Here is a 17,882-nt window from a genome sequence, read left to right on the forward strand (position 1 = left end):
ACCCTTAAGAAGCTTGTAGACGAAAGGAAGGTGCGACAGTTTTGGGTCCAGGAGGGACTTATCATGACCAAAGGAAACCACGTGTACGTGCCATGGACGAACAACTTGAGAAGAAAACTACTCAAGGAATGTCATGACACCTTGTGGGCATGTCATCTTGGCATACATCGGACCTTGGCTCTTGTGGAAAGAGCTTACTATTGGCCAAAGATGGGGAAGACGTCGAAGAGTATGTACGCACTTGTCTCATTTGCCAATAGGACAAGGTGGAGCGTGCGAAGCCTTGTGGGTTGTTGGAACTGCTCCCTGTTCCTGAGCGGCCATGAGAAAGTGTCTCTTTGGACTTCATTTCAAGCATGCCAAAGGTCGGGGACATTAGCTCAGTGTTGGTTGTGGTGGACCTTTATACTACTCCGTTGCATTGCACCGCTGACGAAGCAATCTGTTTGTTTCTAAGGCATGTGGTGAAGTATTGGGGAGTTCCACAAAACATTGTGAGTGATAAGGATCTTCGATTGTTGGGTCAGTTTTGGACGGAGTTGTTCAAACTCTTGGGGTCAAAACTATTTTTGTCCACAAGCCTTCATCCCTAAAGTGATGGCCAAACCGAAAAAATAAGTCCTCTTCTAGAGCAATACCTATGGCACTTTGTTAGTGCCAATCAGCGAGATTGGGTCAAGCTACTTGACGTTGCCCAATTCTCGTACAACTTGCAGCGGAGCTCTGCATCCACCAAAAGCCCCTTTGAAGTTATCATAGGACAACAACCTTCCACACCGCATACTTTGGTGGTGGGTTACACAGGCAGCAGCCCTTTGACATATCACCTTGCTAAAGAATGTTATCGAAATGTAGAGATTGCTAAAGCCTATCTTGAGAAGGCAGCACAAAAGATGAAGAAGTGGCAAGACAAGAATTGAAGGCCTAGAGACTTCAAGAAAGGCAATTTGGTGCTGGTCAAGCTTCAATCGGCATCGCTCAAGTTCTTTCGCAAGTTGCATAAAGGACTTGCTTGCAAATATAAAGGCTCCTTTCCTGTCATCAACAAAGTAGACAATGTGTCATAGGATAACAACCTTCCACACCGCATACATATCACCTTGCTAAAGAATGGCATTGAAATGCGGAGATTGCTAAAGCCTATCTTGAGAAGGCGGCACAAAAGATGAAGAAGTGGGCAAACAAGAATCGAAGGCCTTGAGATTTCAAGAAAGGCAATTTTGTGCTGGTCAAGCTTCAATCGGCATCGCTCAAGTTCTTTCGCAAGGTGCATAAAGGACTTGCTTGCAAATATGAAGGCCCCTTTCCTGTCATCAACAAAGTAGGCAATGTGTCGTACCGAGTGCAACTCCCGGCTTGGCTTAAAATCCATCCAGTCTTCCATGTGAGTTGCCTCAAACCGTATCCTGTTGATCTCGAAGACCTTTCTTGCAATATGTCAAGCCGGCCAAACCCCACAATGACGTCGCTTGAAAGGCAGTTTGACACCATCTTAGCGGACAGAGTGCGGACTTTGCCTAACGAAGCTACGGTAGTATAATTACTATAACACATTTATTTCATGATGATGATGTCCCTTGTGTGGGTGAATTATCATGTTGATGTATCACTTATACATTTGCATGTTTAACATTATGTCATAACTATTCCATTATGACGGCCTTTGATACCTGATTTATTTAATAGTAGGACACTAGCATACGTGCACCACCATAAAGGGTGTAGCTTCTATGCCTTGATATTACCTAACATATCCCTAGCTAGAGTAAGTGGCGGAGGAATTAGACTATATTAATATATATAATGGTCTATGCTTAACATCTCAGTTTATGGATCTGAAACAATCATGCATGTCGTTCGCGAGTGATGAATGATTATCCTACTAATTGACGAGAGCCAAATCTCTTAGGGTATTAAAAAGATGGTAGGAGGGTGGGATGTTGTGAACCTAGCCGTAATCAATGACGTAAGGTTAGGGTGTCCCTGAGCAGCGGCTTATAATTTTTGCATAGATGGTGTGATGATATTGAGCTAAGGGCTCAGGTGGATAGTATCAAAATGCAATACTGACTCGTACTGATAGGCCCATGATTAAGGTCCTTACTCTATGGGTAGGGAACAATCACCTAGTTGTTCATTAGGTAATGGGTAGATGTTTCTGTAATGATTTGACTACGAGGTCGAGTCATGTTGAGTCAAGTTAGTTATTTTTCTTATTACTTTTAATTTTGAAATAAAACAGATAATCTGCTATGTAAGCCTAATATGGCGAATTGGATCCGACCCACTATGACTCTACTCCTATAAATATGAGAGGTCATGGATTGATTAGGGAGGAAATGATTATTGGCTTAAGTTATTTTATTATCTCGTATTTATTATTTTATTGTAGCTGTTTGATTGTATTTATTTTCCTAAGAGTAGTCTTAATCCTATAACTATTCCAAGCTTCTAAATCCTAGCTCCCATTATTTTGCATGAGACACCTTATCTTACGATCGTCCACCATCACTCTTAGTCGTCCACCACCTTATTTATTTAGAGCGAGTTTGGGGGTTGGTGGGCCTAACGAGAAATGAGCTAGGTGGACTGATGAATATTGTAAAAGTTAGCATGTGTGGGAATCAAACAATAGTAACTAACTTAATGGTTGCCTTAAAAGTTAGCATGCTATGAGTCATATGTTATTTATCGGGTTAATTTTTAGAATGAATCTATATATAACATGGTGATGAGTTTGAGATTGTTTGACTTTATATTTTTGTTTGGCTATTCATGTACTTATCATATTGAATATAAATGCATAAATCTTATCATGCTAAAAAGGAGAAATTATATTTTACCCCTATAATTAGGTCTGAATTCACTTTACCCTTATGTTGTTTGATTTGTTATTTTACCTACTTATAATTATATCCAAACTAAAATTTCTTTAATTATTTTTTATCACACTATATGTTAAATTTTAACATGCTCATCTAAGACAAAGTTGTAGAGAATTACAAAAAATTTTGGATGCATCTAAAATAATTCAAATTTCTAATCAAAATAATATATATTTGTTTAATATATTTGTCATATCGGTGTTATCAAAATTGATTTTATTTTAGATGGATTAAAAAAATTTATTCAATTATCTATAACTTGGTTTTAACAAGGATGCAACCTGGTTAAATATGTTAAGAACAAAGAGCTGTATTTAGTTTAAATCATAGATAAATTGACATTAGTTTAGTGAATTTAGGCCTACCCACCACGGGGTGAAATGTAATATTCCTCGAGAAAAAAACTCACTCCCAGCCCTAATTGAGCCGGTCCCCTATCTCGACGCCCCCTCCTCCTCCTCCACGGCACACGGCGGCGGTTGGCGAGTAGCGCACGATAGGTACACTCTCTCTCGTCTCACCCACCCGGCCAGCCGCTTCGGTGGCCATTGCCTCTCTCTCTCTCTCTCTCTCACCCACCTCCACCGGCGAAGGCGCCTTTCCCTCTCGATCCGATCTACATCTCTCTCTCTCTCACCCACCTCCACCGGCGAAGGCGCCTTTCCCTCTCGATCCGATCTACATCTCTCTCTCTCTCTATAAACCATCGCCTCCCTCTCTCTCTCTAAACCATCGCCTCCCTCTCACTCTCACTCTCAGTCTCACTCTCACTCTCACTCTCTCCATCAATTATTAATTAACAAATAGCTAATGTAGAATACAGTATTCTGAATACTGTAATGTGTATTGTGAATGTATACTAGACTGATTAGTAGATTACTGCTAATAAGTTTTTAGTAATGTAGATTACTATTTACTGCTATATTAGTATATATTATTTATCACATATAATTGTTTTTAACTTTTTTATATATTAAAAATGCTAGATTCCACACATACCGTCTAGGCGCTATTCTGTGGGGTGACCTGAGTGTGGGCGCCTTTCAAATCATTGGTTTTAATTCTTGTGCAGTTTTCTAGTTGGTATGTTGGTGCTGGTTGTTGCTATGTGATGGTCAATTCAGACTATCAGGGGAAGTAGTTAATTGGGATTGGTGGAATGAGCTGTACTTGGGCATTTTAAGAGAGAAGAGAGGAGCTAAACAAGAATATTGAGGAGGTTTTCTCCTCATGGCCTGGGATCTTAAGTTGTCTTTTTCACAGGATTTGGAAGGAAAAACTAGACCAAAACTTTGACGCCAAAATAGGCTCCATGATTGGTGGATTATCATTTTTGCTCGTGCACCCTTAACATTTTTATGTTCCTTTTTGTGTTTATTACTTGAAAGTTAAGAATTTATGTTTAAAATAAATTTGATTAGGATATGCGAAATTTTTCATGAACATTCAGAGTTCAGATACTCTTTGCTTTAATTCTACCTACTAGAAAATTTTCCCAAACCAAGAAAATGTTTGACATTTTTTTTTATATAGTGAACTCTATACATCTTTTCCTATATCACAATTGTTTCATTTCCATGCAAATTAGAAGAAGGTTTCGTGTTCCTTTTAATTTCCTTTTAGGGATTGTATATATGTCTTGGCTTAAAAAGTATCAGCACTGGGTGGTCCTTTCTGGTCAATGCATATATTGTAATATATTTTACGGATTGTAATATTATGTCTGTTTGTTGCACTGCCCCTTATTTTGTGATCTATCCTTTCTTTCATTTGATTACGTTTGGTTCACCTACAATCCTAAGTCTCTTTTCTGCTTTTCAGATATTCTTCCCTCTTTTGCTGAGATTTTAATAATTTAGGGTATAGAGTAGAGAGGCAGTAGAGGGGTGGGATGAATCCACTGACGTTGGTGAAGCGCACCCAAAAGATCAATTTGGCAGAGGCCGCGTTGGGTATCTCAGAGGAGGCGTCATGGCATGCCAAGTACAAGGATTCTGCTTACATCTTTGTCGGCGGGATCCCCTTTGACCTCACAGAAGGTGACCTGCTTGCTGTCTTTGCCCAGTATGCCCTCTCCCTCTCTCCTCGCTTCCCGTCTGAATAGTACTCACTTGTTTGATCTCTTGTTGCTACAATTATTTGCCTTTTCAATTGGCTTTCTTTGTTTTCTCTTATATGAGAGAATATGTAAATTATTGATATACTATGCACTTGATTACCTGGTTATTAACTTTCTGTGTTCACTCCTTTTTTTTTTTTACTTTTTACAATGCTTTTTGCACAGTATTATTTGTTGCTTTTGGCGACGCAACTCTGCTTTTATTTGAGGAATTTTCAGGTATGGGGAGATTGTCGATGTTAATCTTGTTAGAGACAAAGGCACCGGGAAATCAAAGGGATTTGCTTTCCTTGCATATGAAGATCAAAGGAGTACAATACTTGCCGTAGGTCAGTATGTCTGTACATAAATATATGCTTTTTACAATGCTCTAAGAATTGTATTTTTTTTTCTTTTCCTTTCAGATAACTTGAATGGTGCTAAGATTCTTGGTCGAATTGTAAGGGTTGATCATGTGACTAACTACAAGAAGAAGGAAGAAGTTGATCAAGAGAAAGAACAAAACGAGAGGGAGGCTCGAGGTGTATGTCGTGCTTTCCAGAGGGGTGAATGCAACCGAGGAGCTGCATGTAAATTTTCTCATGATGAGCAGGTATGCAATAAGATATGTATAAACAAGTTAATTAAGTTGTTCGTACAAATGCAAGTACAAATAAGTTGCAAAAATGACAGAAGCTGATTATTTTATCTGGTAAATGTTAGAATTTCTTGATATCAATTGTTGTGTTGGTACGATGATGAGCAGCATGGGATGACATTGTTCAGCACAATGACATTAAAACTCACAACTGTTTACGTTGTTATTATGATACAAAGGTTGAGGTTGATTCATTAGAACATGGATATCGTTCAGGTGTATATATATATATATATATATATATTATTATTATTATTATTATTATTATTCCGAGGACATAATCTTTTACAGGTTTCTGGTCCTATATGAAGTAAATCTTGATAGGATGACTGATTAAATTAGTGGCAACATCAACAAATATTTCTTAGTTGCAGAAGTCCTAAGGTCACTTCAGGATACCCCTCCTTATAATTTGTTCTTGATAAATCCTATGCTTATCTTGTGATTTTTAATGGTATCAGGTAGCCCTTTACTGGACACTTCTCGCTGTTTTATAATGTTTATTTCACTTCTTCTTACCTTTGTTTGGGTATTTCATGCAATTTTTTGATAATTGCTGTGAGGCCTATGTTTAATCTTCTACCCCTATTGTTTCACCATTTCAGCATTTTAGAAACCCTAATAGTTTAGGTGATTTAGAATTTAAGGTATGAACTGCATTTAAGAAAATCCTCTCTTTTCTTCCGAGAGCTATTTTTGATTCTCATATCTTTTTAAACTACATTATACTTGTTTTCATGCAACTGGTTTTTCACAATAATAGTCTTTGCTGACATGGTTTTTGTATTTTCTGAGTTAGAGAAGTGCAAACACTGGTTGGGGTCCCAAGGATGGCAATTCTAGATGGGAGAATGACAGATACCGGGAACTCCCAAAGAGCCACAAAAACTTCACAGGCAATGCCTTGGAGCATAGAGAAGATGTGTCCAAATCTAATTCAACAAATAAAGATGGTCGCTCTTTGAAATCAGATGCTTCTGCATCTAAGGATTATGTCAATAACCGACGGAGTGATTGGAGTTTGAGAAGTCAGGATAAAAGGGGAAATGAGAAGTTGTCAGAAATATCAAGGAATGAAGGAAGATCAAAGGATTATGGAAGGGAAGAGGATTGGGGAAAAGCACTAAATCAAGATAACGATCAGGTTAGACAAGGAGAGGGCGGACGGCGGAAGCATAACTCGTCATTCCATCATCACAGGAAGGAAGATGATGAGTATTATAAGAAGACTCGGAGATAAGCATGGCTTGATTAAATGAGGCACGCTTATCAATGTTGTTACATAATAGGAAGTCATAACGGAAAGGAAGATGATGAGTATTGTAAGAAAGACTCGCAGATAAGAATGGCTTGATTAAATGTGGTGAACTTATCAATGTTGTTACATAATAGGAATTTTTCCTTTTTTTAGAGAATACATGAAAGCAATATTCCATAACTTCGTTTGTTTTTCATTTGGAGGTTTCCTTGTTGTTAAGTACACTATTCTGAAATCCTGGTAACTTAACATATGCACTTATTGAACGAGCTGGCCTAGCTTAGCTTGGCTCGATGGGTTAGTTTTTCAGCTCGAACTGGATAAGGCTAGCTCCATATCAGCTCGTCTCAGGCTTGAGAAAGCTCGAGCTCGACAAACTATTTCATGGCAGCATAGTATTTTTTTGGCTTAATTATATTTTGCCTTCTTATACTTTGACCTGGTATTACTTTGTCTTCCTATACTATAAAAGCATATAAATATCTTACTAGATTTTAGAAAAGTTATAATTTAATTCATTTGTTAGTCTTCTTTGAGTTAAAACTCACGTGTAAGCACGAGAACAATATTTTTTTTTTAAATAGACTAAATTATCTTCATGGAGATCTAAAAAATAACTTGGATAATTTTGCCATTATATCTTTCCTTATGTTGCCTCCTTTTCTCTTCTAAGCCATCTCTGTGTTAAACATTTTTTAGTTAGATTTGCATATTTGAATTTATCTCTTGTCATATAATTTTATATACGAAAAGAAAGTATTTTATCAAATTAGGTTTTTTGCAACTAAAAATCAAAATAGAAATATGCAAACATGACATCTATCATCAATAAATGATTTTTAAAGTTACTATTAGATATTGTAGCAACTAGGTAAGAAATTAGAAAGGAAGCTGTTACTTTGAAGCGAAAGAGAATCAAATCTTATTATCTTTATATGAGATAGGGATGTGCAATCATTAAAGTAAAAATAGCATCCATCTGTTATGAAAGTTGAAATATCAACATTGTTATAATAGGTTTTTTTTTCAAAGACAAAAAAGGAAGAAGATAGGATGAGAAGGAAAGAAGATGGGAAGGACATACGATGAGAAGCGAAGAAGGGAAGAAAAAGGGAAGAAGAAAGTTTCTCTCAATTGGTAATAAAGGTAGATATGTAATTTTGTGTTATCAGCTAGTAAACCCTAATATTTTCTTCCATTAATAAAGGGATAGAAATGTAATTTAGAGCATCTATTAACGGTGTCTAAGGGGTTATAGCTTTTCAAAAGTCTAAGGGGGTATTTGTAAGTTTTTATTGTACAAGAGGGCAAAGTGATATTGGGTCAAAGTACATAGTGGCAAAGTATAATTAAGTCTATTTTTTTCAACAAACTAGAACTCAGATGTCACAATACTATGTCAAATTATTAATAGCAAATTGAATTTTGGCTAAAGATTACCAAAAAATTGATGAACAAACCAAAAAACCATTATAGGATGGAAGCAAAGATTGAGATCTTCCTACCTTCTTTGTTGTATACGACTTTTGAAAATATTATGAAAAGAAGACTGTTATATATGTACATAGGAAAAGAAGACCAAAAGGAGTAGGAGCAATAGATTATATTTTGAATTTATTAGTTCATTATATATGTGGATAAATATTATGAAATGACAACCTTTTATTTTATCTTTAATATTTTGAATGTTATAGGAACAATAGATGAGGCTTATATTTCTATGGCCGTCCGTAATGAGTTTTAAACAAGTGTATGTTGTCGAAAGGGTATATTGCCCAAAATATCATGATTGCTATCAATTTTGATATGGAGTTTATATTTGTGCTACTTAGATGCGAAGGAAGTGTAGTTGACCTGCGCGTATTGTTGGAAGCATAGTTATGAAATAACTTTAGCGTCCTTTATGGTACGTTATTTATGAATTGTATGAAAGTATATATATATATATATATATATATAATATTGAGTAAAACTGATTTATTTGATAAAAATTATTTGTATAAAAATATTATCTGGTTGATGTCGATATGCAAACACAACCCAATTTTTTGCACTATATAGAGGAACTAGATACCATCCTAGTAAATATAGTAATGCATGAATTGCACATTACGGGCCTAGAAATATATCCTATCATTATTATGTCTAACTCTACAACATCGTGGAAAGAACATTGTTGTACAGTAGCAATGTTTCAAGATTTTTACGCGCCATGTAACCATATGAGTAAAATAGTCAAGTAAAAATTAAGATGTCCTACATAATTTTATTTTTAAAAATCAACAAAAGAGATCTTCATATATTGCGTAGGGCTGATAGAGTTCAATCATTTGAAATCAAAATAGATGCACAATTATATAATTTGTTCCCAAGAGTTGAAACATCTAAATTTTTTATTTGATGGTGCACAACTTAGAGATACAACACAGTTTTGGAAGATGCTCATTATAAGGTTTCACATATGGAAGTAAGTATTGGTTTTTTTATTATCAATTATATAATCATTATTTTCCCACAATTTATTGTTTTGTTTCAACATCGTAATGATGGCATTATTATTATTTTTTTGTAGAATAAAAGACTGTCGTTTATATTGGCCAGATGATCGACGTGTTCTACTCATGGGCAGAGTGTCATGCACAAGTGAATAATTTTTCTAGTGCTTGTTATGCTTCTTTTTTACTGAAGATGTCGTTATAGCTTCTCATACGAATTTTATTAAAGCGTATCATAAGCCACCATGTCCACCTCCAAAGACTTCAACCTAACTGAAGCTTACTCTTTTATGTTTTTTTTCTTGTCTTTCTTGTAATATGGATGTTATGACAATTTAAGTAATAAGTTGTCGTTGTCGGTATGATATAAAACTTATATGGAACTCATTATTGACTGTTTCATATCTTAAAACTATTATTTTTTGTGGATATTTGATTGATGTCAACTGTTTGATGTCTATATTATTGTATTATGTTGTTGGACACAATATCCAATATTACTTGTATGGACTGTTCAATAAAATTAACCTTCTATAATATGTTAGACAAGTAGAACTAGCTGATTATATTTTTTATAGTTACTCCCTATTCTAAACTATAGGAAATATATATCCACTATAAGTGTGGTGCAATGCGTGGATATTTACCTTGGATTGTATTATAATGTATAGATATTTACCTTGTAATGCATTGTAATGCATAAATATATCCATATACAAATATTTAGTAGACATAAACTGACTAACAATAAATTGAAAGCAAGCTTAAAAATATAACTGTAATAAATATAATAATTAAACTTATTGCACAAATAAAAACATAAAATATTTTATTGTCCTTGTTCATCAATCAATTTTTAAGAATCCATTATCCGCAATTTGGACAACATGTTTAATTCACAACTGTCTCATATCCTTCCATGCAAATCGAGCAACGGGCATGCATAATTGAATGCGATCTATATATTCACGTAAAAAGACATTGCAATTAATGCTTCTCTATTGCCACTTACTTTCCATCCACTTCTATTTGCCACTCCATTATCATTTTTTTTTTCTCATCAATTTTTAAATAATTTGTAGCTCATTCTCATTGATTTGATGAAACTTATATTAGTCATGCGAAAATAATAAAACTGATATATACAATATGACGATACTAACTATCTACTATGCATCGCTATAATGTCCATTGGACAAAATTGAAGTGTAATGATGTTGCAAACCCATCATAAGATCAACAACTTAAAAAGGTGTCAATATAGAGATATGTTTAATGAAATTATCTAAAAGTTGATGTTTTGAAGTGAAATCTCCTTATTTGTCGCCACACTTAATTCAATGAGTGATTCACCTCCATCCTTCGTAGCTCCTTGCATGCTTGAAACAAAATTATGTGAAATAGTAGTTACATGTACAATGTATATTAAATAATGGATTTAGTGTCCTTTGTGACACATTATGCAAACATATGTTGAGGAATCACATCATCCACTAACATTCCTCTATTTATTAACTCGATGATATGTTATCTACATACATAAATCGTGTCATCTTTCTGAAAAATAAATGAACTGTAAAATTTATATATAAAAATTGTTATATTAGTTGGAATACATAGATAAAAGGAAGTATGTCACAAAAAATATTCACATAAGCCCACAATACCATAGAGTACAACATAGTATAGCGTAGTACAATGTAGTATATGACTATATGTCTGCAATAGAAGGACATAAGTCTACACTGGCACAAAAATTAACCCGCATTTGAGATACAAAAGTAATGTAACATAGAAATTATAAATTCATCTATCAATTAATATTGAAATAATAAAAATGTGCAAATCCAAACAGGAACAATGCACTTACTCATCCTGCAATTTAGTAATTTTTTCAAATAATATCTCTCTCATGCTGGGTTACTACTTTCTTTCGCGCTGATATAAACATTTGCTTTTATCACAAGCTTCACAGATGAGATGTCTTGCGAGTATGCAAAAATTGGTTCATCTTCATTTTGGCTGGAGGATTGATCTTCGATTTGTTGACAAACCTTGTCAATGATACGACGAACTAGATTTTTGTTTTCAATTTCTCGTTGGTCAAGGACATTTTTGTTGACAAGCCTTGCCCTCTATATATAGTGCTGGGGTACAATGAGTCCTTTACGGACTTAGCCTTAAAGGCTAACCTGACTCGAATTAGGACTTGCCTTAAAGGCTTACATGACTTAATTGGACTTGCCTTAAAGGCTTACTTGGTTTAATTAGACTTGCCTTAATGGCTGTTGTGACTTATTTAGACTTGGCTTAACTATACTTGCCTAAAGGGTTGTTATGACTTATTTAGACTTGCTTTAATGACTCACATGACTAAATTACACTTGCCTAAAAGACTTACATCATGAAATAATTAAAAAAATAAATTGACTCGACTTAACCCATGTGGTCAGATCGTAACAGAAAGATAGAGAAGAAGTATGGTCGTTCCATGGTGTCAACTAAATATAGCCAGACGAAAAGGAAGGCAACAACGAAGATTCTATATGATGGCTAGAGTTCTAAAGCTTGGGGAGTTGTTGAATAAGGAGGAAGGAGAAGATCTTGCGAGTTAACTTCAATAATCCAAGATAATTATCCAGATGTACACCCAATCTATTTATAGGTGTCTTCTTTACTCAACTAGACTTAGCAATAGGATTGAATAGGCTCGAGTCTTATTACCTAACATAAGTAAAAATACTTAATTTATTTTCTTGGCTCTCAGGAAAATGCTTTTGAATAATCTCGAGAGTGTTAGAACGCCTATTTAATCTTCTACTCTTGGGAGATTGCGTTCGAATGCGTGAAGGGCTGTTCAAACACCCAATCCCAAAATTGGGTCTTTTGACCGTTGGAACTTTATTTTCTTCTAATCAACTCCTATCTTATAACATCCAAAAAAACTTTGGGCATGCACATGACCGGCACGTGCGCCCCTTTCCTCTCTTCCCCCTCTCACTTTTTTCTTCTCTTTCTTTCCTTCTATTTCTACTTTCTTCTCCCCATCAGTGGTCTTTTGCCCCTTTTCTCTTCTTGTCGCGCCACAATGTTGCAGGGGCACGTTGACATCACCAATCAATTTGTAGGTGAGTCCTTCTCCCTTATTAATTAATTTTAGTATAAATGTCTAGCTGCCGTTTTTTGTTTCTCCTCTTTTATTTTCGGTCTCAATGGTCAATTAGCCGGCCGAAGACCTCAGGTTGCCATCGCACCAGCCCCAAGAGCTTCACCTCATGAAGCTCTCATGATTGTGGCCCTTTGTGGGCAATTCTTGCCTTTGGGAGAGGCCACACTGAATGGCCTTTTCCCATTGGCTTCCGAGTGTGAGATCGGCCACTGTCAGTGCCATCCTCTCTCCTCATCTAGAATCAGGTTTGCAAATATAGAGAACGCATATTGTGCGTTCGAACACGGTCGGGCGAGTTCGAACGCTTGTGTTTGAACATCTACATCGCGTTCGCACTTATAGAGAATGTGTTTTGGTGCATTCGAAAGCGATCGAGCGCGTTCGAACGCGATCGACAGGAATCCTCTAGAATTAGGGTTTCATATTGTTTTAGGACTCGTTGACTAGCCTCCTCCCTCTTCACCAACCTTCCACCTCTATCATTGGCAAGGCCTCTCCCAATCCATTAATTTGGCTAGGCCTTGGCCCAGCCCGATTAGTTCTTTTTGAATTGGGCCGGGCCAACAGTTGCCCAGCCCAATCCAATGGGTAATTAAACCCATTTAGTTCTTTTTAGCTTTTTTTTATTTAAAAATATTGATATTATCCAAATTAAAATTTTTATTATTATTTATTATTTAAGGTGGTGATTTTTAATACATGACCTAGAGATTTGAGATTTCAGTTGTCTTGCCTATACTCAAGTGAGTGGGTTTACTCACATATTTATTTTATTATATTTCGTACCTTTTCGGACCATTTAAATTTTCTGTGTACAAAATTATTATTTTCATCCGTACGTGTAAAAATTAATTGTTACATTTTCTTTGTGCATTTAATCATTATACTCAGTGCATCACCATACTTTGTGCAAATATTAAGATTTGTGAAAAGAAAAATGAGACTAGTATTGGTATAACTTAGAGAACAGTCCCAGTATAAATTACTTGCGATTTTTCCATGGTGACTCAAGTCTATCTGGAAGTCTAGGGGAAAGTTCTAAATCAGATCACCGCAGTGACTTTCTTAGGTGACTCTGGCGGGGTTAGAGAATAGTCATAGGATGAATGATAAATTCCTAGGTGACTCTAACTTCTCTTAACGGTTAGTGAAAAAGACAGAATGTGTTGATTAGATAGTGATACCATCTGATGACCCTAACCATATCAACTATGAAGAAAAGTCCCGAGCATCATCTCGAGGTGATTTCTAATTGATGTGGATCTACATGATTTAGATCCATTGAGACATATGACAGTATAAATATTGAAAAGATGTTAATATGTTGAAACTATGCAAGGTTACAAGTTGTGACTCTTCATGGTTATCATTTTTATTATTTTAAAAAGCATGCTTATTGCAATTTGTTATGGATATTATTGCTTTCAGTTAATCTTATTCAGCATTAATATAATTTAGAATTTATTTGGTTTTCGAGTAGATTCCTGAGCTATAGTTGTTGGCTCATGGATTTTTTTTTGTATTTATTTATCTATCTCAGGTAATAGTTAGCGGGGAGACTGAGCGAGATGTGCCCGGACTCCACCTCCACTTAGTATTCACCTATTTTACTTTTCCACTCTTTTGGATTTTATGCTTTAGATTAGAAGATTTATTTATTTTGTTAAAGACGCAAAAATAATAACATTGTTTTATCTTTATTGCAATTAGTTTTAAATTTTAATAAATCATATATTTATTTTATTTATTTAATTGCCATCGTACTCGTAGAAAATATTATTAAGTTTTCGTGTATCTCAAGCATATTGAGATGCATGGCCGATCATGATTCCTATTTCGGTTTGTGACACCTATAGTGAATGTTATTAGAATTAATTAAATTACTTATTATAAGGAGTATGGTGCTTAGACCTTTTATTACTATCATTATCGAGGTGGACTCTGTAGCATGCATAACTGCAGCTAGTATTAGGAAAGTGATATCAAGCAAGTAACTTTTATAATCTAGGAGTAGGGTAGAGAATGAAATAACTTACGTCATGACATCATAACATTCAAATCATGTATGTGCATACATTTTTCTTATTGTTATTACTGCATATTGTGCATGTTAATATTATTTTGCTATTTGGTAAGATTTCTTCTACGCATATTTATTAAGCATGATGATGTGCGTTAGCACCATAATAAATGATAATGATGTGTGTTTTATTATGCTTGCTATGTTGTATAATGTCATACCACTAATAGGCTCTGATACCAATGATAGACTCTGATACCAAATTGATACGTTCTTGTACCAAATGATGAGATCTGGAACCAAAAGATCGGCTACGGAATAATTCCTTAAGATCTGAATTTATTGTAGAAAGCAGTCCGTGCAACTATGGTAAAATATTCTTCAGATATTCTATTTTAGTCAAAAAATTACAAAACTAATTTTTTTGGATCCTTAACGTCCTGATCTACAACTTTCCTATTTATGTCCTTCGCAGATTCGAATTGTAGTAGGGATGAAAACACGGAATAACGTGGGTGATGGTGGTAATGACGGGTGGAGTGGATATTAGGGTTATGGAGGGATATGGAGATGAAGGTGGATTGTGGATGTGATTTAGGGATATAGACGAAGGGAACGAAGTGGTCGAGATCCCAAAGAAGAGGGGTGGCTTGACAGTCGAGGGAGATTAGAAGTTAGGAGAGGCATTGCTAATGGTAGAGGTGGAAGGTTGGTGAAGAAGGAGGAGGGAGAAGTCTCGAGAGAAGATAAGAGGCAAGAAATCAATAATCCAATTGCATAATGAAGTTGGCTGCCATCCACATATAAATAGAGGCTAGCCAACAAGTCCTAAAATAATATGAAACCCTAATTCTAGAGGATTCCCATCGATCGCGTTCGAATCCGCCCGATCGTATTCGAACGCACTAAAACACGTTCTCTGTAAGTGCAAATGCGATACAGGTATTCAAACGCGGAAGTTCGAACTCGCTTGATCGCATTCCAACGCACAATATGCATTCTCTATATTTGTGAACCTAATGCAGGCATTTGCAAGGGCGTTCGAACTCAAGCCCTCTTGTGTTTGAACGCGACCTACAGAAATTTTATTTTAATGAAAATAAATACATAATGCAATAAGAAAAGATCCTATCTAAGTGTATCAGCCCACAATGCTTCCCCCACCTTGCCCTCAAGGTAAAAAGTCAGGGAAACGCTCCAAGATATCATTCTCCAACTCCCACGTCGCCTCATTAGAAGCGAGGAGAAACCTTGCCAACGGTTGAGGTGGAAGGATGGTGAAGAGGGAGGAGAGAGATTAGGGTAGATAGATGATAGAGAGGCAAGAAATTAATATTCCAATAGCATAATAAAGATGATTGTCATCCACATATTTATAGAGGCTAGCCAACAGGTCCTAAAATAATATGAAACCCTAATTCTAGAGAATTCCCGTCGATCGCATTCGAACGCACCTAATCACGTTCAAATGCACTCAAAAAGCTCCTTCTCTGAATTTGCGAACGCGACACATGCGTTCGAACGCAGGCGTTCACAAGGCATTCGAATGCGGGTGTTCAAAAGGCATTTGAATGCGGGTGTTCACAAGGCATTCGAATGCGGGTGTTCACAAGGCGTTCACAAGGGCATTTGAACGCGACTCCACCTAAGTTCGAATGCGACCTAAAGGAATTTTATTTTAATAAAAATTAATACCTAATCCAATAAGAAAAGATCCTAACTAAGTGTATCAACCACTTGCACATGTACACAGTCACAAAGGGAGTGACTGCTGTGTCTCGACAATACTCGACACCTCTCCAACCAAAGTTAGCGGCATGAGATATTATTATACTTATATATATTAAGGTCCACGACTAAGGTCTTAGTCTGTTGATCACAAACAATCAAATAGTTGTTTCATTAGGCGATGAGTAATTTATTATCGATCGATGAGAGTCACACTCCTTTAGGGTATTTAAGGTAGAGAGAGAATGATAGGATAACGTAGACCTAGCAGTACCCGATGAAGCACGGTGAGGGCGTCCGCGAGTGACAGCTCATAATTTTCGTTCGGTGGTGCAATGATATGGAGCCGAGAAATCGGATGGTAGTATCGATATGCGATACTGACCTATGTGATGGGCTTACAACTGAGATCTTCATTTTGCGGTGATAGACCATCAATCATGTTGTTAACTAGGTGATAGTGATACACTTAGTTATGATTTTATCTAATTAGCTAAATCCAGCTCTGTGCAGTTTCAAAAAAATACTTGTAGAATATTCGACACATATCCAAATAATATCAAACTAATTGGATAAGGTCGACAACCTCTAGATCTACAACTTTGATATTCATGACTTCTCCAGATTCGGAATATATCTATGACAAAATGAAATCTTAATCCAAAAGGTATTCAGAGAAGATAAGGAATACTGGTTTAGTTGGTTCCTTAGGGTTTTATATTATTTTAGGACTTGTTGGGTAGCCTCTATAAATATGTGGATGGCACCCAACTTTATATTGCAGTTGGATTGTTGATTTCTTGCCTCCTATCTTCTCTCGAGACTCCTCCTTCCTCCCTCTTCACCATCCTTCCACCTCTACTGTTCACAAGGTTTCTCCTCGCTTCTAATCTCCCTGGACTGTCGAGCCACCCCTCTTCTTCAGGATCTCGACCACTTCGTTCCCTTCGTCTACTTGCCTTAATCACTTCCACAATCCATCCTCATCTCCATACCCATCCATAACCCTAACATCACCTCCAGCCGTCACCACCACATCACCCACGTTATTCCGTATTTTTGTCCCTTCTACAATTTGAATCTATGAAGGGCGTAAATACATAAGTTGTCGATCAGGAATTACAGATCTAACATAATTGGTTTTGTAATTTTTTGACTACCCGAGAATATCTAACGAATATTATCCCACGGTTGCACAAACTGATTCCCATGATACATTCAGATCTTGAAGAAATAGTTGCGTAGCCTATCTTTGGTTCGAGAACTTATCAATTGGTATCAGAATTTATTAAAGTGGTATCAGAGACTATCAATTTGGTATTAGAGCAGGCGAACCTCAGACCTCTATTAATGGTTAAAATAAGAAAAATGACATCAACAAGGAGACCTATGGAGAGCACACCGACAAAGGAGGACTCAATCCATGATGACCCTAACCGTGAGGTCGATTCCTTTGGAGTGACCACGGCAGGACCGAGTCAACCAATGTCCATGAGTGCGAATATAGATAAAATTAGGGGCATGTTCCATATATTGATGCATAGAGTTAACTCAATTCAAAAGGATCACAA

The 17,882-nt window shown here is 36.2% G+C and overlaps 1 protein-coding gene across 3 annotated transcripts; it reads left to right on the forward strand.

The window, feature by feature from the left end:
* The first annotated feature begins 3,212 nt into the window (after positions 1-3,212).
* LOC140787317 (zinc finger CCCH domain-containing protein 25-like) lies at positions 3,213-7,095 on the forward strand. Of its 3 annotated transcripts, none has more exons than XM_073136176.1 (5): positions 3,213-3,385; positions 4,745-4,949; positions 5,224-5,333; positions 5,409-5,596; positions 6,441-7,095. In XM_073136176.1, exons 2-5 carry the CDS (start codon positions 4,777-4,779, stop codon positions 6,879-6,881), a joined length of 912 nt encoding a protein of 303 aa, XP_072992277.1. In that variant the 5' UTR covers positions 3,213-3,385; positions 4,745-4,776; the 3' UTR covers positions 6,882-7,095. The 3 variants fall into 3 exon arrangements, with proteins under 3 accessions (XP_072992277.1, XP_072992276.1, XP_072992278.1); XM_073136175.1 differs by having other exon boundaries at positions 3,247-3,385; positions 4,707-4,949; XM_073136177.1 differs by having other exon boundaries at positions 3,252-3,385; positions 4,752-4,949.
* The last annotated feature ends 10,787 nt before the right edge of the window (positions 7,096-17,882 follow it).

The sequence above is a fragment of the Typha latifolia genome, chromosome 4 (assembly GCF_019914945.1).
Source record: "Typha latifolia isolate L0001 chromosome 4, TyphaL0001v2, whole genome shotgun sequence".
Lineage (NCBI taxonomy): Eukaryota > Viridiplantae > Streptophyta > Magnoliopsida > Poales > Typhaceae > Typha > Typha latifolia.